We start from the raw sequence: 26,100 nt of genomic DNA, 5'->3' as shown, positions 1-26,100 counted from the left end.
GTCTGGAGAGGTCCTGAGGGAGGTGGTCGTGAATCTCTGAGTGTGTGCTGGTGGGACAGCTCCACGTGCACACAACAGCTCGGTGTTGGTGACAGCACCCAATATCTGTGGCTAGCCAGTTCCCAACTGCATGGAAGCGTTCCTAGCGATGTCTTGGATCCTTCACACTCAACCTGTGCTTGTGTGAAGCTCCTGGAGCCCCATTCCGAGGGCTGGGCACGGGGGGGTGGCACAGGGGGTGTGGCAGAGGGGCTATGGCACTGAGGGTGTGCACTGTGGATGTGGCACTGTGGGTGTGACACTGCAGGTGTGGCACAGGGGGTGTGGCACTGAGGGTGTGGCATTGCAGGTGTGGCACAGGGGGTGTGGTACTATGGGTGTGGCACTGTGGGTGTGACACTGCAGGTGTGGCACAGGGGGTGTGGCACTGTGGGTGTGGTACTGAGGGTGTGGCACTGTGGGTGTGGCACTGTGGGTGTGGTACTGCGGGTGTGGCACTGTGGGTGTGGCACTGTGGGTGTGGCACTGAGGGTGTGGCACTGTGGGTGTGGCACTGTGGGTGTGGCACTGAGGGTGTGGCACTGAGGGTGTGGCACTGTGCAGTCATGTTTGATGCCTAAAGCCAGCTCTGTGCTCCGGGCAGTGCTGCCTCCCTCCCCACCCCCCGGCGGTCCCAAGCCCTCTGTTCCCCTCTCCTTCCTTACCAAGGAGCCTCAGCATCGTGTGCTGCAGGAGAAGGGGAAGAATTCCCTTCTGTGTACACTCAAATTTCTTCTGGCAGCTGTAATGGGATGTGGTAATGGAGAGAGAAGCTTCCAGGAATGGGGATCTGGCTTTAATGAAAGAGCGAGCAGTAGAAGCATCCTGGTTATCACAGGTTGTTTTTAATTGGAATATTCCACTCCCAAATCCTTCTGGTAGAAACTGTGGGCAGGGAAGGAGGGCGCACAGAGCCATGCATGGATGAAAGGGAGAGGGCCCAGGGACAGAGCGAGGGACAGAGGGGACATTGTGTGGGCCAGATGTGCCTGAATCACTCTGGGAGTGCTCAGAAGAGCCCGCTGGAGCAGTCCTGCAATTCCTGTTCCTCAGCAGCCCTTGTGCAACTTCTCTGGAGCTACAGAGGAGAGGAATTCCTGGAGGGACCCAGGCTGAGCCCAGCACGGTGCAGCCGGGGTCTGGGGCTGGGTGTTCAACCTGGAGAGTGTTCGACCTGGAACGTTCAACATGGAATGTTTAACCTGGAATGTTTCACCTGGAAAGGGGGAGCCTGCAGAACTCCCTGCTCTCTGTGTTTGTCACAGCCTGGCAGGGTTGGTGTGTGTGCTGCAGGGACCCCGGGGGGAAGGAGCTCATTCCTGGCTGTCTACGGGGAGTTCAGCTGCCAGAGGATTTTTCTTCTTTCTTTTTTGAAGGTCTCTAGGTGTCCCAGTAGAATTTTGGGAAATAATCTGTCAATGGATTTATGTTCCTTGGTGAAAGGCTCTTGATGTCCTGGTAGAATCTGTCAGGCAGGGTCTCCAGATGCCCTGCTAGAATCTTGGGGGAAATGTTGGTGGTTTATCCCTCCTTGGTGTGAAGGTCTCTGGCTGTCCTGGTAGAATTTTGGGAAATAATCCGTCAATGGATTTTCATTCCTTGGTGAAGGCTTCTAAATATCCTGGAAGAATCTTTCAGTGGACTTTAGGTCCTTGGCAAAGGTCTCTAGATGCCCTGGTAGAATTCTGGGAAATAACAGACCAGTGGGTTTTAGCTCTTCGGTGAAGATGTCTGAATGTCTTAGGACAATTTTAGGAAATGATCTGCTGGTGATTTTTCTTTCTCCTTGGTAAAGGTCTCTGGCTTTCCTGGTAGAATTTGTGGAAATAACTGTCCGTGGTTTATTTGCTCTTTGGTGAGGGTCTCTAACCTAGAGCCTTTTTTGCTAGGTAGCACGTTGGGAAATGGAAGCACCAGAGTGGGCAACCCTCTGTTCCAGAAAGGTCTGGAACTTCCAGCAGGTCCCAGGGGCCCCTGGCCGGAGCTGCCAGCGCCGTTCCCGTCGCCGCTGCCTCCGCGCCGGCTTTAGGGCCGATTTCCATCGCGCGTTCCGTGGGGCGGGCGGGATGCTGCAGGGCAGGGCAGGGCGGGAGGAGGGGGTGCGGGGCTCGGGGTGCCCCGGGGCCGGCACGCCGGGGAGGGCGGAGCGGGCAGCCCGGCACAAGAGGGCCGAGCATCCTCCGCCGCCGGGCCGGTTGCCAAGGCGACGGCTGCGTGGCAACGGGCTGGCAGCGGGGACCGCCCGAGCAGAGCGGAGCGGAGCCGAGCGGAGAGGAGCGGCAGCGCTCCCTCCCTCCGCGCTGGATGCTGCGGAGGCCGCCCGGGAGCAGCCGCGCTCCGCCGCTCCCCGCAGCCGGGGCCGCGCTCGCCGGCAGCCGCAGCCGGGGCCGGCGCCCAGCGGAGATGGTGCCGCTGCCGCGGAGCGCCGGGGGCTCCCACCAGTGGCTGGCGATCGTTTTCCTCGGCCTTTGCTGGTTCCTGCCTCCCGGGAGATTGGCCGCGCCGGGCGGAGACTTCCCGGGCTCCGCCGTGGACAGCCTGGTGGTCAGGAAAGGGGACACGGCGGTGCTGAGGTAGGAGGGCGGCAGGGACGCGGGGACGGGGCCCCGGCCCCTCGCGGGGATGCTGCTGCTGCTGCTGCTGCAGCGCTCGGCCCCGGCGCTGCTCGCGGGGTGTCCCGGGGATGCGGGGACTTGTCCCCAGCGCCACCCGGCCCCCGCAGCCCCGGAGCTCCGGGCCGGCTCCCGGGGTGGGTTTGTTCCGCGGTTTGCCCTTTTTAACTCTATTTGAGAAGCCCTGACTGGTGCTGGAAGTTTAGAAATGCGTCGCTGGGGTGCGATGATGCGGGTTTGGCTGGCGGCAGCAGTTTGGGGGCTCTGCAGAGCGAGCGGCGCGGGGCTGTGGCGGGGAGAGGACGATTAAACCCTGCCGGGAGCCTTACAGTCGGTATTATTTATTTCGATACGCGGTTCTGTCTTTCCCGACGATTGGAACGCTGGCTCCATGCCACGAGGAGATTTTGTGCTTCCCGTGGCTCTGTTCCTGCCTCTCCTAATGGACCCTGTGCTGCCGGATCTCGGCTCTTGGCTGGAGCAGAACCTGTTTACCAGCACTCAGACACCAAAACCCACTGGAACCTTTTGCTCTGGTTCGTGTTCAGCAATGTTCTGCCTTGATTTAATTATTCCCCCAGCCCCCGCTCCAACTTTTATCCATGTCTTTTACTTTTGCCTTGATCCCACTCTAGTTCAAAAACCCCTTATTTTCTCCTTCTCTGGAATACGGTTGCAGTTGGTTGGAGCTCCCGGCTGGGGAGAAATCTCTGATTTAATTAGCAGCACTTCTCAGCTATGAAGTCTCTGGCTGTATTGTTTTTTTTTTGTTGGGCTGTCACGGAAATCTCCAGGTTACAAAGCATTTTATCCATAAGCGTTTTTAATGATCCAGCAGGCTGCTGTAAAATGCTGCATGAGGCTTTTTTGGTAGGGATTTGGAAGCGTTTTTAGGCTGCTCCTGTTGTAGTAGCTCCTGAAAATACAGTAGATGTCTATGTAGGGCAGCTGACAAGTGGTTTTTATGTGCACCTCAATTATCCTCTGTATTTTGAGACGTGCTCAGGTCCTCGTGCTTTCTGTGGCACAAATGGAGAATCAAAGGAAACAATAATTAAAACGTGGTTTATTTGTGCTGTTGCAGAGAAAGTAACCTGAGGGGTTCAGAGGCTGCTAAGACATACTCAGCCACTACTGAACACTATTAGTACCTAAACATGTTTAAAAGTCCCTTATTAAAGAACGGTGTGATTGCTCCCAGGACGAGCTCCCGGTGCCTTCAGCTGGAGCCCACCCCGGCTGCCAGGCCTGAGCTCTGCTGGGTGGGTCACACAAATGGAACGGGAGCTCTGGGCTGGAAACATCCTTGGGGCTCGCTGGGGAGGGCCAGGGTGTGTTTGTGAAGAGAGGCTGCTGCAGGGAACCTTGGCTGAGCCCGGGATGGAGCACTGGGATGCTGGAATGTCGTCTGCTGTTAATCAGAGGGTCTCATTCATTCCTCTGATTAAGTCCTTGCGTTTCCCTGCCCTCGGCAGGCTTGCTTAAACCTGGGTTTATTCTGTTCGGAGATGGCAACCTGCAAGGGGAAATGCAGGATCACAGTGGGGGAAAGAGTGAGCAGCAGCAGCAGCCCCAGGCTCTATCCCGAGTCTCTCACTGCCCATCACCTCTGCTCCTCTGAGCTGTCCCTGGCTGCTTGTATTGGAAATAAACCTCAATATCCGTCCAGGTAATTGCTGTAGGTGTTGGAAGTGTTGGAAACCAGCTCTTTGTTTAAATACAGACTCCAGTGAGCTGGAAAAAGCCCTTTGGGTGCTGCAAAAGGAGTTTGTCCCTCCCAGCCCCGGAGCCATCGGAATTCAGCCCTTGCAGGGCCGTGCCCCGCAGTCCCCGGAGCTGGCTGTGCTCTGCGGCTCCTGGCCTCTGCTGGCAGGTGGCCACGGGCTCCCTGTGGCCAGCACGGCTTGACCCCCCCTCCCTGCTCTGGGCTCGGCCTCCCTCTGCCAGAGAGGGCTGAGGAATCACCCTGTCCATGGGTGAGAGTTGTCCATGGCTGAAGTTCCTGCTGGAATAGGGTGGCTTTGAGTCAGCGTCCTGTGCTCTGGGGAGCTGAGGGTGATCTGGGGCTGGGGGCTGAGCTGGAGCCATCCCCATCCCTGGCCAGGGGTGCCCCGCAGGCTCTGGCTGCAGCTGGGCACATCTGCCCGTGCCCTGGGGTGAGAGCAGAGGGCATGGGCACTCTGCCCGCTGGAACTGGGGACAAACTTGTGCTCACGAGTCCTTTCTGTGCTGCTGTGCCAGGGGAGGGGCGCAGAGATGAGTCCGGGGTCAGGCTGAGCTGGGTCCCGGCCCCAGCTCTCACATCGAGGTTTCATTGTCTTGCCCGAAGATGAGCAGTAAAGGCTCCTTGGGCTGCTGGGGCTCTCCAGGAAAAGCCTCTGTGTGCTAACATGAGGTAGAACGAGCAGCTCAGCTGCCTCATTTTACCTGGTCAGTTCATGTCCCGGTGTAACCAGGCAGCTGTGCATGGAGCACACAGGATTTCCCTGGTGCTGCAGCAGGCGCAGCGTGGGGATCCTTCCCGCCTGTCCCGGCTCCCTGCGCGCTGCTCCTGCTCAGGCAGACCCCCCCCCACCCCCAGGCCCCCTGAGTGCCCTCCCCACGCTGTGCCAGGCCACGGTGGGGCTGCATGGTGCTGTGCAGGTGCCCAGGTGACACAGGGGTGCTGTGCAGGTGCCCAGGTGACACAGGGGTGCTGGGGCTGTCCTGTGGTGCCCAGGTGACACAGGGGTGCTGTGCAGGTGCCCAGGTGACACAGGGGTGCTGGGGCTGTCCTGTGGTGCCCAGGTGACACAGGAGTGCTGTGCAGGTGCCCAGGTGACACAGGGGTGCTGGGGCTGTCCTGTGGTGCCCAAGCCAGCACTCCCCAGCACCAGCAGAGTCCCAGTGCCCACGTGTGTGTCCCCAAGGGACTAGTGGAAGAGAAGGTTTGCCAAGGATGCCTCTGGGCACCTGCTTTGGTACAGAAACTCTTCAGCAGGGGGATTTTAAAGGAAACCCCTCCTTAGCCAAGGACTTCTGTGTGTGCTGAGTTATTTCTGCAGCCTCGGTGATTAAAGCCTGGTTTTGTTTGGTTTCAATGGGTGATGGATCCCCGTGGTCCCAACACTGTTTGTGTTTCTTGAAATTATAAGAAATTCTGTCAGTAACGCAGTTGTTTTTCATGGCAGAATAATTTTGGGAAGCCGCTGATTTTCAGCAGTAGAATTCCATCCTGCATCCTTTCTGTATTCTTCCCAGGCAGTGGTTAAGATTTTATGAGAACACACGAGGAAGGAGAGAGCAAGTTCTAAAAACACAGGTTTATTGAAAAAATAAATTGCTGCACTGTACATGGATTAGGAGTTCAGTACCAGGCTGTGTTTCCAGTACCAGGCTGTGGTGTTTCCAGTACCAGGCTGTGTTTCCAGTACCAGGCTGTGTTTCCAGTACCAGGCTGTGGTGTTTCCAGAACCAGGCTGTGGTGTTTCCAGAACCAGGCTGTGTTTCCAGTACCAGGCTGTGTTTCCAGTACCAGGCTGTGTTTCCAGTACCAGGCTGTGGTGTTTCCAGTACCAGGCTGTGGTATTTCCAGAACCAGGCTGTGGTGTTTCCAGTACCAGGCTGTGGTGTTTCCAGTACCGGGCTGTGTTTCCAGTACCAGGCTGTGGTGTTTCCAGTACCAGGCTGTGTTTCCAGTACCAGGCTGTGGTGTTTCCAGTACCAGGCTGTGGTATTTCCAGTACCAGGCTGTGGTTTTTCCAGTAACAGGCTGTGGTTTTTCCAGAACCAGGCTGTGGTGTTTCCAGTACCAGGCTGTGGTGTTTCCAGAACCAGGCTTCTCCCATGACCCATGTCAAGGTCCCCTGTTAGGAGAGGGATCACCCTGTGCTCCAGCACATCCATCTCACTGACTGCACAAGTGGCAATTTTGGAAGAGGAGTGTTTTAGTGAGGTGACAAATGCAGAGCCCTTGGTGGGGAGCAGGCAGGGGCAGCCTGTGCCACCTTCTGTGCCACCTCCCATGTCACCTCCCATGTCACCTCCCGTGCCACCTCCCTCTCAGGGAAAGCAGAGGCCACCTGGAGCTGGGTGGGCTGCTCTCCCCTGCCCAGGGTGTGGGAGGGGATGTGGAGAGCACAGGGCAGGGCTCACCTCAGGATGGCAGCAGGAGGCACCTGTGCTGCTGTGCAACAGCTGGAATTGCCTTTCCTGTCCTGCTGGAGCTGCTCTGGGCACAGAGAATGTGTGCCTTCACCTGAGCAGGGACCAGGGACGTGCCAGCACTGCCTGCAGTCCCCCTGCAACCTGGAACACAGAGCCCCTGGGAGAGGCATGTGCAAAGCTGAGGATAATCAAAAGGGTTTTTCTAGCAAGTAAAGGTTTTTATCGTGTGCTTTGCTTTCCTCAAAGCATAATGAAAACAAGTCTGAGTGAGAGTACCTCTATAGTACCTCTATAGTACCTCTATAGTACCTTTAGAGTACCTTTAGTAACTTTAGAGTCCCTTTACGCTGTTTCAGCACAGCACATTTGGCTTCAGAGGTTGCTGTGGTTTTTAAAAGCAGCAGGTTTCTTTGCCGGTGTCTCTAGAGGAGTTCAGGGGTGTGTGCCCTGTACCACACTGGGGGTTCTCTGTGCAGTGCCAGCCCTGGAGCTGGGATCCCTGGCACCGCTGCTCCCGAGAGCTGGCAGGGAGGAGCAGGAGCAGGGCAGCTGCACAGCAGACATCCCTGTCCAGCTGTGATCACAGGGGCTGCGTCCTCCTCAGACCTGGCTGGGAAAGCCAGGGCTCAGTTCTGGGCCAGCCGGTCACTGAAGTGCAGCCACCTTGTGTGCTTGGCTCCCTTTGGCCACCTGGGACGAGTGCTGTCTGAGGCTGGGGCAGCCAGGGAGGGCTGATTGGAGGAAAATGCCTTTTTTTGGTCAGAGATCAGGAGGTTTGGGGCTCTTTGGTTTGTTGGCTGAATTGGAAATACTTTTTGTGCTACCTGGCTGCTTTTCTGCACCTTGGAGAGTTCCAGGTCTGTGTCCTGGGCAGTGGCACTGTCCTCTGCTGTGGACACTTGGGGCTGGCACCAAGCACCTGGGACGGGCTTGGGGAGCTGGAGGGGCTGTGCTGCACCCAGCCCTGCCCAGGGCAGGGTTTTACTGCTCTGCAAAGATTGAGCATGTGGGAAACAGCTGATCCAAAATGAGCCACCTCTTTTGGTGCCTGCTCCTTGATTTTCTCAACTTGTTTTCCTAAGTTCTTCTCCCAGTGGAAGAAGTTCCCATCTGAGGAGCGGGAGGAGCAGCTCCTGGTGTCTGGAGCACCACTGCTTCAAACGTGGGGAGTGTGACCCTGTGTCCCCAGAGTGCCATGCAGTGTCCCCTGTGTCCCCGTGCAGACAGTGTCCCCATGCAGGCAGTGTCCCCTGTGTCCCCGTGCAGACAGTGTCCCCATGCAGGCAGTGTCACCCCGTGTCCCCAGAGTGCCCAGGGTGCCCGGGGGCAGTGCCAGGACTGGCTGCTGGCTCAGGGCTCCGTGTGGCTCCCCGCAGCTCCCAGGATCACAGCTGTCCCTGTATTGAACACGACTCTCCCAGCTGGGAGCTGTCTCCTCCACTCCTGCTGGAACATGGACCATTCTCCTTGTTCTCCACAGTGGCTCTGCTCCTGGGATGTTGGTGGTTCGGGGGGAGATGCCCACCTGGCATGGGTTTTGTAACCCACAGCCCTTTAAGGGTCCTAGCTGTGGGCTGAGCCCTGCTCTGGCAGAAGCTGGGAGCAGCAGCAGCCAAACCCCTCCTGCTCCTCTGGCTGTTGAACATTTCCGTGTCCAGCCTGGCCCTCCCCGTTCCCAGCAGTGCCTGCCCATGGGTCAGGGTGGGTCTGGCCACACAAAACCTGCCTGGGACCAGTTCCTGCTTTGGCTTCCTCTGGCTCCAGGGGCTCAGAACACAACTACAGCATTATGGTCACCACCATGGATTTATTCTGAGAGCTCCTTGGCAGACTTCCTGAGCTGTGGAATCCCATGGACTCCCAGGGAAGTGCTCCTGAGAACACCCAGCTCCTCAGTGGGAATGGCTGGGGAGCCTGTGGGGCTGGAGCACCTCTGCCAAGCCAACTTTGCACCCAGAACTGAGCAGCTCCTCAGGAGGATGTGGCTGCCTAATTAATATTTAAATTACTGAGGGACCAGTGGCTTTTAGAGTTTGGGATTTCCCAGTTTTGCCTTCTTTTCCAAGAAGAGCCATCCTTTATAGCTGAGAGCTTTGCCTATGGAGTGATGGTGTCCTGGGAAACCCGTGCCACGTCTGTCAGACATCCATCCATCCACCCCTCCATCCATCCATCCACCCCTCCATCCATCCATCCATCCATCCACCCCTCCATCCATCCATCCATCCATCCATCCATCATCCATCCATCATCCATCCATCCATCCATCCATCCACCCATCCATCCATCATCCATCCATCCATCCATCCATCCATCCATCCACCCCTCCATCCATCCATCATCCATCCATCCATCCATCCATCCATCCATCATCCATCCATCCATCCATCCACCCCTCCATCCATCCATCCATCCATCCATCCACCCCTCCATCCATCCATCCATCCATCCATCCATCATCCATCCATCCATCCATCCATCCATCCATCCATCCATCCATCATCCATCCATCCATCATCCATCCATCCACCATCCATCCATCCATCCATCCATCCATCCATCCATCCATCCATCATCCATCCATCATCCGTCATCCATCCACCCACACATCCATCCATCCATCATCCATCCATCATCCATCCATCATCCATCCATCCATCCATCATCCATCATCCATCCATCCATCCATCCATCCATCCATCCATCCATCCATCCATCATCCATCCATCCATCCATCATCCATCCATCCATCATCCATCCATCCATCATCCATCCATCATCCATCCATCATCCATCCATCCATCCATCCATCCATCCATCATCCATCCATCCATCCATCCATCCATCCATCATCCATCCATCCATCATCCATCATCCATCATCCATCCATCATCCATCCATCATCCATCCATCATCCATCATCCATCCATCATCCATCCATCCATCCATCATCCATCCATCATCCATCCATCATCCATCATCCATCCATCATCCATCCATCCATCCATCATCCATCATCCACCATCCATCATCCATCATCCATCATCCATCATCCATCATCCATCCATCATCCATCATCCATCCATCATCCATCATCCATCATCCATCATCCATCATCCATCCATCCATCATCCATCCATCCATCATCCATCATCCATCATCCATCATCCATCATCCATCATCCATCCATCCATCCTCCATCATCCATCATCCATCATCCATCATCCATCATCCATCCATCATCCATCCATCATCCATCCATCATCCATCCATCATCCATCCATCATCCATCATCCATCCATCATCCATCCATCATCCATCCATCATCCATCATCCATCCATCATCCATCCATCCATCCATCATCCATCCATCATCCATCCATCATCCATCATCCATCCATCATCCATCCATCCATCCATCATCCATCATCCACCATCCATCATCCATCATCCATCATCCATCATCCATCCATCATCCATCATCCATCCATCATCCATCATCCATCATCCATCATCCATCATCCATCCATCCATCATCCATCCATCCATCATCCATCATCCATCATCCATCATCCATCATCCATCCATCCATCCTCCATCATCCATCATCCATCATCCATCATCCATCCATCATCCATCCATCATCCATCCATCATCCATCCATCCATCATCCATCCATCCATCATCCATCCATCCATCATCCATCCATCATCCATCCATCATCCATCCATCATCCATCCATCCATCCATCACCCATCCATCCATCCATCCATCCATCCATCCATCCATCCATCCATCCATCATCCATCCATCTATCCATCCATCCATCATCCACCATCCATCATCCATCCATCATCCATCCTTTGCCACTTGTGGTACTGAGGACTGAGCATTTGGAATGGAAGTTCTGCAGTAGGAGGAGAGTAGGTGGACAATGGATTTATGCCACAATTGGAATTTTGAGATAGTCTGTGCATCCCATTGCCCCCAGTGCCAGCTCAGTGCTGGGTGCTGTAAACACAGGCAGTGGTGTCTGTGGAAATAAAAATAAAAGCTCCTTTCTTTCCTTTACAATTTCAAAAGGTTCATTTCTTTACTTCCACACTTTTGATAGTCTGGTGCAATTTGGGGTCATAAAACCTTGGGCTCTGTGCAGTTTCATCCCTGAAATGTGACCGTGGGACGTGCAGGCTCCTATGCACACCCCCCAGTCAATGAAGTTGTTGTTTGCAGAACAATTTCCTGTTCCCAATCCCTGCCAATTATTAAACAAGCACATTATGGCACTTGCCTCGTGTCTGCGTGGCAATAATAAATAAATTCAGTGCAAATTAAAATAATTTATCATTTTAAATGATGGTGAATGTTTCAGCTGTTCTGCAGAGGAACTAACAAAACAAGGAGTCAGTAAGGGATGAAAACTGGGATTTGTTCCAAAGGGCTGTTTTATTGGGGAGAAAACAGAGACTTAATGACTTTCTCCTTGTCACCGTGTGTGAGAGCTGAGTGCAGCTGATGTCCCAGGGCCAGGATCTCCGTGCTTGGGGCACTGCTCCATGGGCCAGGGTGTGGGACAGTGGAGCTGGAATGGGGCTGCAGCTTCTGCTGCTGCTCTGGAAAGCTCTGAGTTATCCCAGAGGGCTCTCCCGGGGCAGCTGAGCGCTGCCCGGGGCAGTGCTGGGGGAGCAGGCTGTGGGGCTGGGATCAGGGTGTGGGGTGGGAACAGGGTTTGGGGCTGGGAGCGGGGTCTGGGGCTGGCAGGACACAGCCTGGCAATGGGGCACTGCCAGGGCTGTCCCTGATCCCAAAGTCCCTGATCCCAGTGGGAATGGGGGCACTGCCAGGGCTGTCCCTGATCCCAAAGTCCCTGATCCCAATGGGAATGGGGGCACTGCCAGGGATGTCCCTGATCCCAGTGGCACTGAGCTGGTCCCTGAATCTCAGGGAAGTGCAGGGGGGATATTCCTGAGTTCGGTCTCTTGTCCTTCTCCCTTGTGGCTGCTGCTTCCCCTGGGAACGTTCAGCTGGACTCAGGAGATGCCCCATAACCTCTCTGCAGTAAATTGTGGGGTCCCCTGGTTCCAAGAGGAGCTGGGAATGCAGGATGACCAAACCAGAGTGGTGGATGTGGCAGCTGATACCTGGTGAGTGGCACATGAGGACAAAGCTGGTGACAGAGTTCAGAACAAGCTGTGCTTTATCCCTGACACCATCTGCCATCGGATCAGAGCCTCTGCTCCCAAATCCCGGTGGTCAGAGACTGCTGGGGCTGGGACAGGAGGGAGGGGGCAGGGCTGTGCTCCCAGCAGTGACAAAGGCAGTGGAACTGAGTGGGGAGCCCCAGTTCTTGTCCCAGCCCTTCCCAGTGCAGGACTGGGATGGCCAATGCCTCCCTTGTGCTTCTGCTGTTCCAGCCCTGGACCTGCAGACCCTGAGTCTCCACTCACAGACCTGGTGTCCCTGGAGCATCTCCTGTATCCGTGGCACTGCCCCAGGCTGGCTGGGTGTCCTTCCCCTGCTCCTTCCCCTGTTCCTTCCTCTGCTCCTTCCCCTGTTCCTTCCCCTGTTCCTTCCCCTGCTCCTTCCCCTGCTCCTTCCCCTGCTCCTTCCCCTGCTCCTTCCCCTGTTCCTTCCTCTGCTCCTTCCCCTGCTCCTTCCCTTGCTCCTGTCCTGCACCCACAGGGGCTCAGGGGGTTCCACAAAGGTGTGCGTGAGGTGCAGAGTGCAGTCCTCACTCACGGGCTGTGCTGGGCTCAGCAGGGTGATGGCTGTATGCTCGGAGTTTCCAACCCAAACCTCTCCGGAGAGATTTTGCTCTGCAGTTTCTCTGCAGAGGTTGCTGTGGTGTCCACGAGCTGGGGACAGGTGAGGACAGGGAAGGGGATGGGCAGTGCCTGTGCTGAGGGAGGGGAAGCACTCACCATCCCCAGGTGCAGAGCCCTGGCCACATCCACGGGAGGAGGGGCAGCAGGAAATCTGTTATGAAAGTGGCCTAATTATAACGAGCAGCTTTCCCCCTGGCTGGAACAAGTGGACTAGAAAATTGTACTAGACTTTTCATTCAGAGACTATTAAAGAGCAGAGGAGGAGAGAACAAAATATAGCTTTTGTCACAGCTCTTTTTCTTTCCTTTTTTTTTTTTTATATAGAGTCCTGCACATGGTCAGAAATTATTTTCATATTAATCTAATTATCGTACTTAGTTTGTGATTTATTTTTTTTACCTGCATAAACCCCCTTCATGCTACATTTCTGATAGTGTGAAGGTGCAAGTTCTGAGCATAAAGCCCCGCAGCAAATTAAATGTGGCTAACGAGGTCATCTGGGGGGACTGCAGCTGGGGGTGGCCCCAGGCTGGGGACAGGTTGGGCTGAGCCTGCCCGGGGAGCCAGGGGTGCTCTTGCAGCCCAGCTGGGAGCGGAGATGCTGGATGGGCAGCAGGGGGAATTTGGCTGATTGTTCAGGGAGAGGGGAGAGGTCAGTGCTGGCTGTGGGGGCTGAGAGGGTCCCAAGACACCCTGGCTCCTACAGGAACAGGGGAACGGCTGGAGCTGAGTGAGGGCACATTTAGATTGGTTGGTTGGAAGAAATTATTCAGCCCAAAGAGGAGCCAGTCTCTGGTTCTGGGGGTTTCACACAAGCTCAGGTTTAGTGACCTCCTCCAGCTCTGGTTTGTTTGCTACAGCTCCAAGCATCACCCTTAGAATCTTTACCCTGAGCTGTGCTCAGTGGGGTGCTGGGTTCTGCTCCTGATTTATTGGAGCTGCACTGAACAGATCAACCACCCGAACACCCCTTGGCCCCATGGACAACTCTGAGCTTCCCCTTCCCACAGTCAGGTCTGGATTCTTGGCTCCTGGCCTGGCTCTGCCCTGAGTCACAACCACCCCAACTCCCAGAGATGAAGAAATGCACTGAGTCATCCTTAACCTTCCATTCCACTTCTTTTTTTTGCATTAATGCATCAAAACAATATTCCTTCTGAGCCCTCACTCAGCTAATCTTGTAAAAGGAAAATGGATTTGGATGTGTATAAAACACGAAAAGTCACAGAATCAAAAAGTGGATGAAAGTCACATAAATCAAGCTTTTCAAGGCAGTCAGCCCAGAACCATCAGAGTGGAATTAAAAATAAATTTGGTTCCAGGAAATCATGTTCTCTGCTGTTGCCTTTCCTGGGCTGATACAGAAGAGAGCAGGAGGCAGCACAGGCTGTGGCAGGGCAGCTCCCAGGAGTTGTTGGAATGGAGCCCCAAGCACTCAGCAGAGTTCAGGGTCGGGCTGTGCTCCTGGCTGCAGCGATGTTCTGGGGGCAGGAAAAGCTTCACGGCATCCCCTGGGAGCTGGGGGAGCTGGGGGAGGGCAAGGGGCAGTGCTGGGGCACTCCAGGGATGTGTGTTCAGAGAGCCCGGGCACCCTGAGCCCTGCTGTCACCCCTGGAGCTGCACGGGAACCTGGAATATTCCCGTGGAATATTCTAACACATATTTCATGTGCTCTGTGGTGGGAACCCCTCAGCAGCTCTGCGCTCCTCCCGAGGCACGGGGCACTTCCCACCAGGACCTGTGACAGAATTGGGGTGAGTGGGGCACGGGGGCAAAGCCCAGCAAGAATCCCTGCCAGAGCTGCAGAGAAAACACATTTTCCACCAATTCAAAGCAGATAAATTGCAAAACCCAAGGCGCTTCTGCTGGGAGAGAGCTTGGGTGTGGAAGAGAAATCTGTCCCTGTGGGGGTGGAGAGGGGCTGGGATGGGATTCCTGGGGCTGGGAGCACCAGGGGCAGGGGAGGTGTCCCTGCCACGCCGGGGTTGGGAAGGAGATGGGATTGAAAGTCCCTGCCAAGCCCAAGCAGTGTGGGAGTCTGTGAATTTCTCCCTGGAAGAATTCTGTGTTTATATAATTGCTTTGTTTGTTTGTTTGTTTGGGTTGGTTTTGCTTTGGTTTGGTATTTTTCATTGCTTTGTTTGCTTTTACTTTTTCCTTTTGTTTTCGATGGCGTGTTTTGTTCTGGCAGCTGTGTGCAGCATCCCAGATCCCCTGATTTTCTGGAATATTGGCTCAGGCTGCCCCCAGCCCCTGACGTGGCACTTTCTGTGGGATCCGCATTCTGACCCCATTCTGGGGGAGCTTTTTAGCATTCCTGTGCCTCAACAGAACCGACACTGTTCCTGTAGTGGTTCCAAAAACATTTTCACCAGCTAAGGAGTTCTTTAAATAGTCCTCACCAAGTGAAGCTGCTAATTTGCATGACAGCTTGATTAAACGTAACCTGCTTCCACACTTAATTTATTTTGAAACTGCCCAACATTTTCATTCCATGCCATTAATTTTACATTAGTAGACTGGCTTGATTATTTAAGAAGGAAGGTAATTTTATCATCCTGGTTGGTGTAAGTTGAAATCCATACTGAAAAAAAGGTCTGAAAGTGGTTATAAATAACAAAAGGCTTTGCTCCACATAAAGATCTGTTGGACCTGGTGGTGTGATGCAGATGGAAATGAAGATTTAGGTGGTTTAATGATCATCTTTGACTTCAGCAGAACTCGGGCTGCAAACGTGGCTCCATGTTGCAATGTCTATTCTGAGTGTGTGGGGACCCAAAAAGGCAGTATTATCTAAGGGTGCATCTTGCACAGGTGCTCCATTTTCCCCAGGAAGGGATATTTTTGGGGAAAGGGAGTCTCGGGTGCTCTGGCAGGGCTGTGGCCCCTCTCTCCTGCCGTGGGCCCCAGCTCTTTGCTTTCTGTGGTGCTGGAGCTGGGCTGCCAAGTCCTGCAGAAAAGGCTCCAGGCAAGACCCTCTAAAACTTATTTCTACACTAATTTAAACAGCTTCTCTTTCCAGGGCAAGACTTGTACAGAAACAGAATATTTCAGATTTTTTGCAAAACTGGAGCCTAAACTAAAAATTGTTTAGGTTATCGACCATCTGTTCTCAAAGGATGGTTTCATGAATGTGGCTGTGAATGCATTTTTTAGGTAAAGCTCATAAAATGCCTCTTTTTTTTTTTCCTCCACTTTTTTTGTTCCTATTTGAACATTCCTAATTTTCCACACTTTTGCCCTGCAGGCAGGTTCTGGATCCTTCTGGATCCCCTTGGTTACTCCCTCGTTTCCTCTCTGTCTGCTCTTGGATACTGAACTTGCAGTCTCTGTGCGGGTGGCACAGAGACGTTTTTCTATTTCAGAGCTGCAAGCTGAAATGTTCACTTTGTCTGCTGAGCTGTCCTTGTAGGTCCCCACCAGGGAGCTCCAGCATCCCATTAAAAGGAAATAAAATCCCTTGTGTCTCATTCCTGCCAGTCCCCCGTAAAGGACACTTCCCTGGGCTGCCCCTGCCAGGGCCTGAGCACCCTTTCCATGGGGAAATTGCTGCTGACACAGGGATGAGCTGCTCAAAGAGCCATCCCAAATAAGCTGGGTCCATTCCAAAACCAGTCTTTATGTTGGGCAAAGCCCCCAGGATCCAGAGGTGTGCACAGCTGGGCATGGAGGAGGATCCAAAAGCTTTGCTGATATGGAAACAGGCTGGGACCTGTTTTTCCAAAGCTGCTGGCAGAGCAGAAAGGGGCAGAGGAGGGAGAGAAATATTGTATGGGAAATAAAAAATGTTTACAGGGAGAAGCTTCAGGAGCTCCGGCTAATTATATCGGCAGAACGGCGCTCGTTAGGCACCCTCATTGTGCTGGAGAATGTTTTAATGTCAAAAACCCCGAAAATCCAATCTTGGCAAAACACCCATCATGCAAACTAATGACTAAAACTGAAAGTGAACAATTCCAAGTTAGCTGTGAAGCGAGGGTTTTAGAGGCAATGAACTGCGGGGATCAGCTCTCAAAGCAATGCAGGGCTCCTCATCTCTGAGGCTGCAAGGTACCTCGAGCCCTTTGCTGAGCTCAGTGGTGTCAGGAAGGGGTTTCTTGGACAGAGGAAGTGAGAAATTCCTTTTTTCCCAGGCCAGAGAGGTGCAGGGCTCCGCTGAAGCCCAGCTCCCCCCAGCAGCTCTGCTGGTGACACAGCAGAGAGCAACCACGGGCTCTTTTGGGGATTTCCTGGACCCAGCCCTTTGTTTCTGAGTGTTCGTGGGGGTCTCTGTGCAACTCGTTCTGCTCTTCAAAGCACATTCAATTGTTATTTGATTTTAGTCCCAAAAATCTGATTTCTTTAGTGGCCCAAATGAAAACTGTTGTGTGTGTGGAATGTGATCGAGAATATTCGGATGTAGGCTGCAGGTACAGATAGAAAAATGCAAAACCTGTTCAAGGGCAGCTTGGCGTTTGCCTTGTCATGGCCCGGCTGTGGCACAGGGCTGCAGAGGGCACCTGGGCTGCCTCCAGCTCCTCGTGGCGACTCCGAGCATTGCTGTGCCTTTCCCCACACTTCTTTGGGAAGCAATTTACTCCTGTGTCCTCTGCTCATAAACCCATAAATCTGTGCCATAGTAAACAGCTCAATTTAACAGTCAATTTTATCTGCGGACTGGGAGAGTCAGGACTTTTGAGCAGCAGTGATTTCTGTCAGCAGCAGAGGAATGATGCCTTTGTACTCGTGGCTGCTCCTGCTCCATTCCAGAAAAGCTGGCAGCGTGGGGTCCCTGCTAATTGCAGGGGACTGCTCTGGTGGCAATTAGCAGGGAGAGGAGTGGAGCAGGTCGATATCCTCGAGAGCAGCTCGCGGTCCTTTGGGAGCCCGTGCCAGAGCTCCCACACGTGGGGATGCAGCCCAGGGCAGGGCTGACTGATGTGCTCTGACTTCCAAAACTGCCCAGTATCCAGAGCTCCTGCAACAGGAATGGGAACAGGAATATCCAAACTTCCAAAACTGCCCAGTATCCAGAGCTCCTCCAACAGGAATATCCAAACTTCCAAAACTGCCCAGTATCCAGAGCTCCTGCAACAGGAATATCCAAACTTCCAAAACTACCCAGTATCCAGAGCTCCTGCAACAGGAATGGGAACAGGAATATCCAAACTTCCAAAACTGCCCAGTATCCAGAGCTCCTGCAACAGGAATATCCAAACTTCCAAAACTGCCCAGTATCCAGAGCTCCTCCAACAGGAATATCCAAACTTCCAAAACTGCCCAGTATCCAGAGCTCCTCCAACAGGAATATCCAAACTTCCAAAACTGCCCAGTATCCAGAGCTCCTCCAACAGGAATATCCAAACTTCCAAAACTGCCCAGTATCCCAGAGCTCCCCCAGCAGATCCTGGGAACAGGAATATCCAAAGGAAAATAGGTACAGGTCATACAATACACTGCATTGCAGGTTCAAGCACAGGGTGCCTGGATCCAGCTGTGGCTACCCCTGGATCCAGCTGTGGCCACCCCCGGATCCAGCTGTGGCTACCCCCGGATCCAGCTGTGGCCGCCCTGGTCCCTGGCAGTGTCCAAGCTGGGCTGGAAGGGTTTGGAGCGGCCTGGGACAGAGGGAGGGGGTGGACCTGGATGAGTTTTCTCTGGATTTTCTCAGCTGCCGAAGCTTTCAGGAGCTTTCAGCCGATGCCCCGAGGGGTCCGGGGCGGGTGACAGATCCGGGTGGGTCCTGCCAGGCTCCGTGGGGTGTTCCCAGGGGGATGGGAATCTGCCTGCCCAGGATTAATGAAGATATCCCACATCTCAGGGATCCAATTTACTGACTGTCACTGTTAATGAAATCTCTGAGAGTAAAACTCGGGGTTTGACATTCCCACGGACAGAGACAGAATCCATTTCAGGTGAGCACAGAAATTCAGCCTGTGAGGTACCTGTGACTGTCACAGGTGAAAATCTCTGCTAATGAACTGTGTATTAGTGTGAGACAGGAAGAGAACTCCCTCGGTCTCTTAATTTACTTTGAATAATTCATTAGCTCGCACTCCTCACCCATGGCAGTCGTAGGTAAATCCCACACTGGAGCTGCTAATTAAAGTTGCAGGATGAGGGAAGGTACTAATGAGATGCGAGACAAGTCCTCCAACAATACCGAGGAACTTGTAGGCACATAAAGTTTTATTGTTGGTTTTCACAGGAGGGCGAGGGAATGCTGAGGAATTCCCACTTGTTCCAGCAAACAGAGATTGCATCACTGCACAAGTCCCTGACAGGAGGGGAGCAGGGACAGGAGAGAGGGAGCAGCCCAGGCTGGGCAGGGGAGCTCAGGGTGGACACCAGCAGGAATTTCCCCATGGAAAGGGTGCTCAGGGACTGGAACTGCCCAGGGAGGGTTGGATGCCATCCCTGGAGGTGTCCCAGGAATTCCTGGAAGTGACACTGAGTGCTCTGGGCTGGGGGAGCTTTTCCAACCTCAGGGATCCTGAGAGGATCAGGAGGTGCCTGTGGCACCAAGATGGGTCCTCAGTGGTCATCTAAACATGTGGAGAGGAAAAATAGTGCAATATTTCACGTTTTTATTATATATAAAAAGTAGAAGCAGTAAATCGATGTGGATTTTAGCAGACACTTTTATGGAGAAATGCACTCCTAAAATATCACCTCTGTTCCAGGTCATGTTTTATAGGTGATAGCAAAACCTTGTTACCTGTGTGAAGGTCTGGCTGTGCAATGTGGTCAAGGGGACTAAAGCAGTGACCTGAGGGAATGGAAAATACAGACACAGCTTTGGAGGGTAGAAAGTAGTATTTCTGGTGTTTGCTTCTACAACATGAGATGTAGAAACGGAATTTTGCTTTCAGAGTACAGAGAACTGCCTTTTTGTTGGTTGTGTTGTCTGGCTGGTTCACTACACAGAAATTTGTGATGTTGCAACACATTAAAATGTGTTTTCTGCTGGTTGGGAACAAGATATCCAGAGATCTGTGTGGGGACACGGAGGGGGATAAAAATACACTGTCAGTGATTATTTTCAATGTACAAATTGCAGTTTGCTGCTCAGACAACATCAGCTGACTTCAAGCACTTTATTTTATTACAGAAAACATCTCCCAGAGCAAGAACCTCCCTGAGCCCCTCCCTGGCAGTGCCCAAGGCCAGGCTGGGCTTGCAGCAGCCTGGGACAGTGGGAGGTGTCCCTGCCACAGCTGGGGTGGGATGGGATAATGGGATGGGATTTTTTTTAAGGTCTTTCCCAACCCATCGGGGATTTTGTTGTTCTCACTCAGCAGCTCAACCCCCACAGTCCCCCTGCAGCCAGGGAGTGGGGTGAGAACCCTGGGGAAGATCCTGGGCAGCAGCTGCTTTCCTGTGGAAATGGGGAAATGTCAGCACTGCACCCTTCTGGGAAAGCCGATTGAGATGGAGCTGAAACACACAGAGCTGCGATTTCAAATGCAAGCAAGCTCTGCAAATCAATGTGAGCTCTATAAAAAGGGTTCAAAATGATAATGCAAATGAGTCCTGAGGAGAAATATTCCTGGCAGGCACAACAGGCTGATCCCTGCCACTCACAGGCTGCTGGTGTCTGCAGCACCGTTTGTGGCACTCCTGATAAAGCCCTGGTTGAAGACAAGGCTCCCAGTTTGAACCAAGCATGGCTTTGGAGAAGCCTCAACAGCAGGGAAGCCAAAGCCAAGCCCAGGTCCTGGTGCAAGCCAAAGGCTGGCTCAGTGCTCCAGTTTGGGTGAGGTTTTCCCAGCAGTGACTGTGCTCAGTAAATCCATGGCATCCAGGCTGGGCTGGGCTCTCAGCTTCCAGCCTCCCTGACCTCGGGATCCAGGCTCAGCTTCCCAGCAGAGCAGGAGGAATAATCCAGCTGAAAGCTGGAACTGCTGGCTGGGGAGGGCACCTGGGGCAGGGGCAGAGGGGGCTCCTCCAGCTGGGATGGGATGGGATAATGGGATGGGATGGGATGGGACAATGGGATGGAACAATGGGATGGAACAATGGGATGGGCAGAGCAGGGGATGCTGTCCTGCCCCAGGGCTGGGGACATCCTGCCGAGCACGTCCCTGAGGGTGACAGCAGGGCCTGCCCAGGGAGGGGACAGGGCTGGGGATGCTGTGTCCATGGGGACAGCTCCCGTGTGCTGCTGTCTCCCAGGGATGAAGTGGGTGTCTTCTCTCTCTTCATTCCTCGTCCTGATCCGAGGAGTTGGATTCTGTGATCCCTTGGTTATCTAAACATGAGCAGGCTCCCATCAGTCAGCAGCACCTCAGAATGAACATAAATTAAATATAAATGGTGTCCTTAGTACTTGCTAACACAATGGCTGTGTCTGAGGTGTACAGCTGCACTCCTGGGCTTTGCTCCTGGCTCCTGGGTTCTCTCCAAACCTTCAGAAATTATTTTGCTCTCAGCCTCAGAAGGGGTTGAGAGGAATTTCTGTTCTCTGTGTGTTATGTTCATTTCCAGGGCTGGGAAAAGCCAAGCAGTACCAGAAGTGGTCAGAACTGAGAATTCTTTGCTCAGCCCTGTGGGGAATGCACACAGGCAGTTGGGATTTCTGTTTGTTCAGGGCCAAGCTTTAAGCTGCACATGGAGATTACTCAGTGCCCCTCAGAGAAACGGAGTCAGGAACACTGAGGGAAAACTGTGGTGCCCTCCAGATAGCTCTGGAAAACACCCTGGAGCCTGATCCACACCCAGCTCTGCAGCCTGGGGAGGCTCTGGGGGAAACTGGGACTGTGGGAGTCCTGTGGGAGTCCTGTGGGAGTCCTGTGGGTGTCCTGGGTGTCCTGTGGGTGTCCTGTGGGAGTCCTGTGGGTGTCCTGTGGGTGTCCTGGGTGTCCTGTGGGAGTTCTGTGGGAGCCCTGTGGGTGTCCTGTGGGTGTCCTGGTGCCAGGGGAGCTGCTGGGAGCCCTCCTGCTCCAGCAGCCTGGGTGGGCTATGCAGTGTTTGAACAAAAAAGTGAAGCCTGCTCGTTAGACACAATGACAAATAATCTGCACAAGGACTCATTAGCAGAAAGTGTAATTATTGCATCTTGCATTGAAAATTATTTAAATCACTATTCTTGACAAATAAAGCAGCTGACCCTTGATTAAAAGAGATGATGGGTGTGAGTAATTAAAGCCACACTAAATGTAATACATCTTCAAAGCATCCCAGTGCAATTTGTCTTCTCTTGCCTCTTTTGAAAGCTTCTCTTGCTTGTTTGAGGTTGCTCCTCCAAGGATTCTGAGTAACTGAATTGGAAAATAATTTCCTAACCTTGATCACAGAAGTTCTGGGAGACACCTGGGTTTCTTCACAGCATGAGCAATCCACTTAGTGGTAGAACAGCTGCCATTTGGAAAACTCTTCCCTGGAAGTTGTTGGAAGGGGAGGTGAGCAGAGCCGGTGCTCTGGCTGGCAGGAGCTGAGGCACTGCACTTCCAGCACTGTAGGAAAGGGAATTTGCTGCTCTTTGGAGCTGTCCCTTCTCCCCAGCTCAGGGCAGACGTGTCCTGTGTGAGAGAACAGCACAGAGCTGCTGCTGCAGAAATCCATCCCCAGCCCCAGGGGAAGGGAAGGAGGCTGGGGGAGCTCAGAGGGCTCTCAGGCAGGAGGGTGCAGGTTCTGTTCTCTGCAGTCCCAAGGATTTTCATCAAATAGGAGGCTGGAAAAGCTGGGGACCTTGGCCTTTGCCTTCCAAAGGGTGGAATCCACTTTTGCTTTTGCTTTTACAGTATTAGTGTTTTGTGCAGTAAGGAACCTTGGCTCTCCCATTTGGCAATTTAAATTCGTACAGGTCACAGAACCATTGCAGGGCTCATCATTTACTGATCTTAAATGGCTCTTTTGCTGTAAATCAAATGCACTTCAATGTGCTTGTGTTCATGAATTAATTAACTTCTCTCACGGTGATGTAGAATCAGTGTTCCCTCATCAAAGTCTTCTCCCTTTCTGAAGTCTGCCATGGTGAAATCCTGACGCCATAGAAATCCAAGGGCACAGGACTCTGCCATCAGATTTTAGAAGCGGTGGAAGTCTTTGTTCCTCAGAGGAGGCTGGGCAGGGGCAGACCTTGCCACGGGCAGAGCTGCAGCTGTGCCAGCAGAGCCGGGCTCTGCTGCTCCAGTCACGGCCAGGGGAAACGGGAATCACGAAAAGAGCAGCAGGGAAATCTTGTTTTGTACCCACAGCCTAAACAGGGCAAGAAATGACTCGGGAGACTGGAAGTGCAGTCCTGGAAGGCTTCAGAGAACTGGTCCAGCTTTCAGGGTGCTTCTTCTTGGTTTGATCTTGAGTGGCAGAACAGATCTAACTCAGGTCCCTCTTCCCTGTTGCTGGTGAGGTTCCACTCACTCAGTGCATTATTAGGAAAACGTGGTGGGTGCCTGTGCTGTGGGAGACCTTCTATCCACTGGGACAGATTTCACAGCCCCGAGCTGCAGCTGTCCCAGCCTGGCTGCCCCGACTTTCCTTTCTGTGCTCCTGCACAAAGCAGTGCTTTACTCCAGAGCTGGTGCTAGAGGAAGACAGACGCCTTTTCTCTTTCTAAGAGTTGTGTGGGTGACTAATTTGTGCTACTTAACGATAAATTAGTCGATATTGCTGAGTAGCCACATCTTATATCCTTTGTTGTTGTTGTTGTTGTTTCTTTGGGCCCTTCAGGTGTCATTTTTAGTCTGGCCACGAATGTTGTCTGGATAGAAAAAAATTGCCAGCAGTGAGACTGGCCCTGAAAGGTGTCCGTGTTTTCCTTGCCACCTGAATTTTCCATTTCCTTCCTACAAATGAGAGTGAAGTTTGGTAACACAAGTGGGAGTTTTGACTTCTATCAGAATTTGAGAATAGATTCACCTGACTCTTTTCATCTAAGCCCAAAAGCAGGCTCTGTACATCCGAGTTCCCATTTTGCTGCATTAATTTCCCAGGCAATCTCAGCAATCTGAAGTAAGTGTGTTTTTATTTAAGGTGGGCGCTGCTGACATGCCCATAAACACTCCCCAAAGCTCTCACCCAGCCTGGTGATTGCTTTGTGTGAGGAACAGGAAGAGAATAAATATGAAGAGCAAGACTTTGAGGCAACTTAATAAAGCTCCACTGCTGTCAATGCAGAGAGGGCAATTTCAGTGGTTTAGGAGGAGAATGAGTGTACAATATGAAACGCAGGCTCTGCTGCCAGCGTGGGACAGGCTGCAGGCAGAGATGGATGCACACTGAGCTTGGGGGGCTGGCATCTCAAATTCTCCACCCACACTCATTTGGTTTGATATAATGTGTTTTTAACAGCAGTATTTGAACCTGCCTGCATCTTGAACTGCATTATGTGCATAGAAACCCAGCCCGGGTTGTGGCTGAGAGTCCTCAGAGATGTTTGTGAATCTGAAAAGAGACAGATTTATTATTCCTGTTAGTGAATCCCAGGCTGGTTTGGGTTGGGAGGGACCTCAAATCCCTCCAGTGCCACCCCAGCCATGGCAGGGACACCTCCCACTGTCCCACGTGCTCCAACCCCAGTGTCCAGCCTGGCCTGGAGCACTGTCAGGGATCCAGGGGCAGCCACGGCTGCTCTGGGAATTCCATTCCAGCCCCTGCCCACCCTGCCAGGGAACAATTCCCAGTTCCCAATATCCCAGCAGCCATTCCCCATGTCCTGTGTGGATGTAACCCCGAGGTTTTGTGCCCTGCTTTAGCTTCAGCTACGCTGTGGGACGAGGTGCCATGGGGAGCTGTCCCCATGGGGATTCCAGAGAACCTCAGACCACCTCGCTCTGAGGTGTTTTGGAAATCAAACTGTTCCTCTCATCGTGTCAACGGGATCCGTGGGATGCAGAGGAAGTAGAGTGGGGTTTAATTTCCCCCTGGGAATTGCACAGTGCCTGTCAGTGCCTGCTCCAGCTCACCTGTTACAGTGAGGGCAGCTCTCCATGGCTCTCAGAACTCCTTTCCTGTGTCTGAGAGGAGCCTTCCCAGGCTCTGAGGAGCTGTGGTTCTCCATGGCTCTCAGAACACCTTTCCTGTCCCTCTGAGGAGCTTTCCCAGGCTCTGAGGAGCTGTGGCTCAGCAGCCCCTCAGTGAGGAGGAGGAGGAGGAGGAGGAGGAGGAGGAGGAGGAGGAGGAGGAGGAGGAGGAGGAGGAGGAGGAGGGTGAGTGCTGCTGCCCACAGGAACCACAGGCAGTGATCTCCAGGCTCCTGTGGCTGTGCCTACCAGCGCTCAGCTCCTGCTCGGCTCCTCCAAGCTGCTCCTGGCAGCAATTTTCAGGCAGTTCCGTGCTGGGCTGGGCCTCCTGTGCTCAATTGTGGAATTTATCACCTTTATCAGATGCTTTTATCACCATTGAAGCTGGAGAGGAATTGATGGGTTTAATAATTTAGGTTCTTCTGAGTTTATCAGAGAGCACTGAGGAACCCTGGGCCTTTCCCTGGGACTCTGAAAAACTCTAAAACACCCAGTCCTGCATCAGAGCTCCAAAGGGAAATGCAGCCCAACATCCATCCATGTGAAGGGCATGAGTGGGGAATCCTGGAGCATGGCTGAATCCCTGCCCATGGCAGGGCTGGGAACAAAATCTTCTTTATGGCCCTCCCAGGCCATTCTGTGATGCTCTGGATGACATTTCTGCTTTTAGGGAATGCAGGTTTCCCTCCACCTTTGCTCTCTGCCTCTCCCAGCTCCAGCCTCTCTTTTCCCACTCCATCATTGCCTCCTTTTCCTTTCCTTCATGAAAACATTTTATAGATTTCCCAGGGCCTTTCAGATTATCTGCATGGTTGGTATTGTTTTTCCTTTTCTGATTGCTGGTATTGTTTTCCCTACCTCCTATTTTGATCCAGGTTTTTTTCCTTATTGCCTGATCTCAGTTAAGAGATGACAACAGCAATCTGTGTGTGCCATCTCCCTGCTCTCAGCAGGAGCTCCCTTTAGCTTTGAACCACCACAGCAGATGTAAGATAAATTTGGAACTGGGAGTATTTCCTTTATGGGGCACTTTTTTTTCCTGTCAATAAGATTTGCTTGGCAGTTTTTGGGTCCCCACCCCTGGAGGTGGCACTCAGTGCTCTGGGGCTGGGGAACAAGGTGAGGCACAAAAACATGTTATAGAGGCACAAAAACATCTTACAGAGGCAGAAAACATCTTATTGAGGCACAAAAACATGTTATAGAGGGACAAAACGTCTTATAGAGGCACAAGCCATCCTATAGAGGGGCAGAAAACATCTTACAGAGGCACAAACACATCTTACGGAGACAGAACCATCTTATAGAGGGACAGAACCATCTTATAGAGGGACAAAAACGTGTTATAGAGAGAACCATCTTATGGAGACACAAACCATTTTATAGAGGCACAAACCATTTTACAGAGAGACACAAACATGTCATAGAGACAGAACCGTCTTAGAGAGGCACCAGAATCTTGCCCAGGGCCCTGCCCAGCCCCGGGGGTTGGAGCAGGGTGAATGGAGCCCCAGGACGGGGCTGCTCCCGGAGATC

The 26,100-nt window shown here is 52.9% G+C and overlaps 1 protein-coding gene across 1 annotated transcript in view; it reads left to right on the top strand.

The window, feature by feature from the left end:
* Positions 1–2,442: 2,442 nt before the first annotated feature.
* NEGR1 (neuronal growth regulator 1) overlaps positions 2,443–26,100 on the top strand; it is a 167,813-nt gene continuing 144,155 nt past the window's right edge. The window contains exon 1 of the mRNA XM_062497957.1: positions 2,443–2,612. Within this exon, the coding sequence (XP_062353941.1) occupies positions 2,443–2,612 (170 nt within the window). The remainder of the gene's footprint in view (positions 2,613–26,100) is intronic.

This window comes from Cinclus cinclus, chromosome 8, assembly GCF_963662255.1.
Source record: "Cinclus cinclus chromosome 8, bCinCin1.1, whole genome shotgun sequence".
Taxonomy (NCBI): Eukaryota; Metazoa; Chordata; class Aves; order Passeriformes; family Cinclidae; genus Cinclus; species Cinclus cinclus.
Note: the sequence above shows the minus strand (reverse complement) of the source record. Positions and strands in the feature narration are given on the sequence as shown.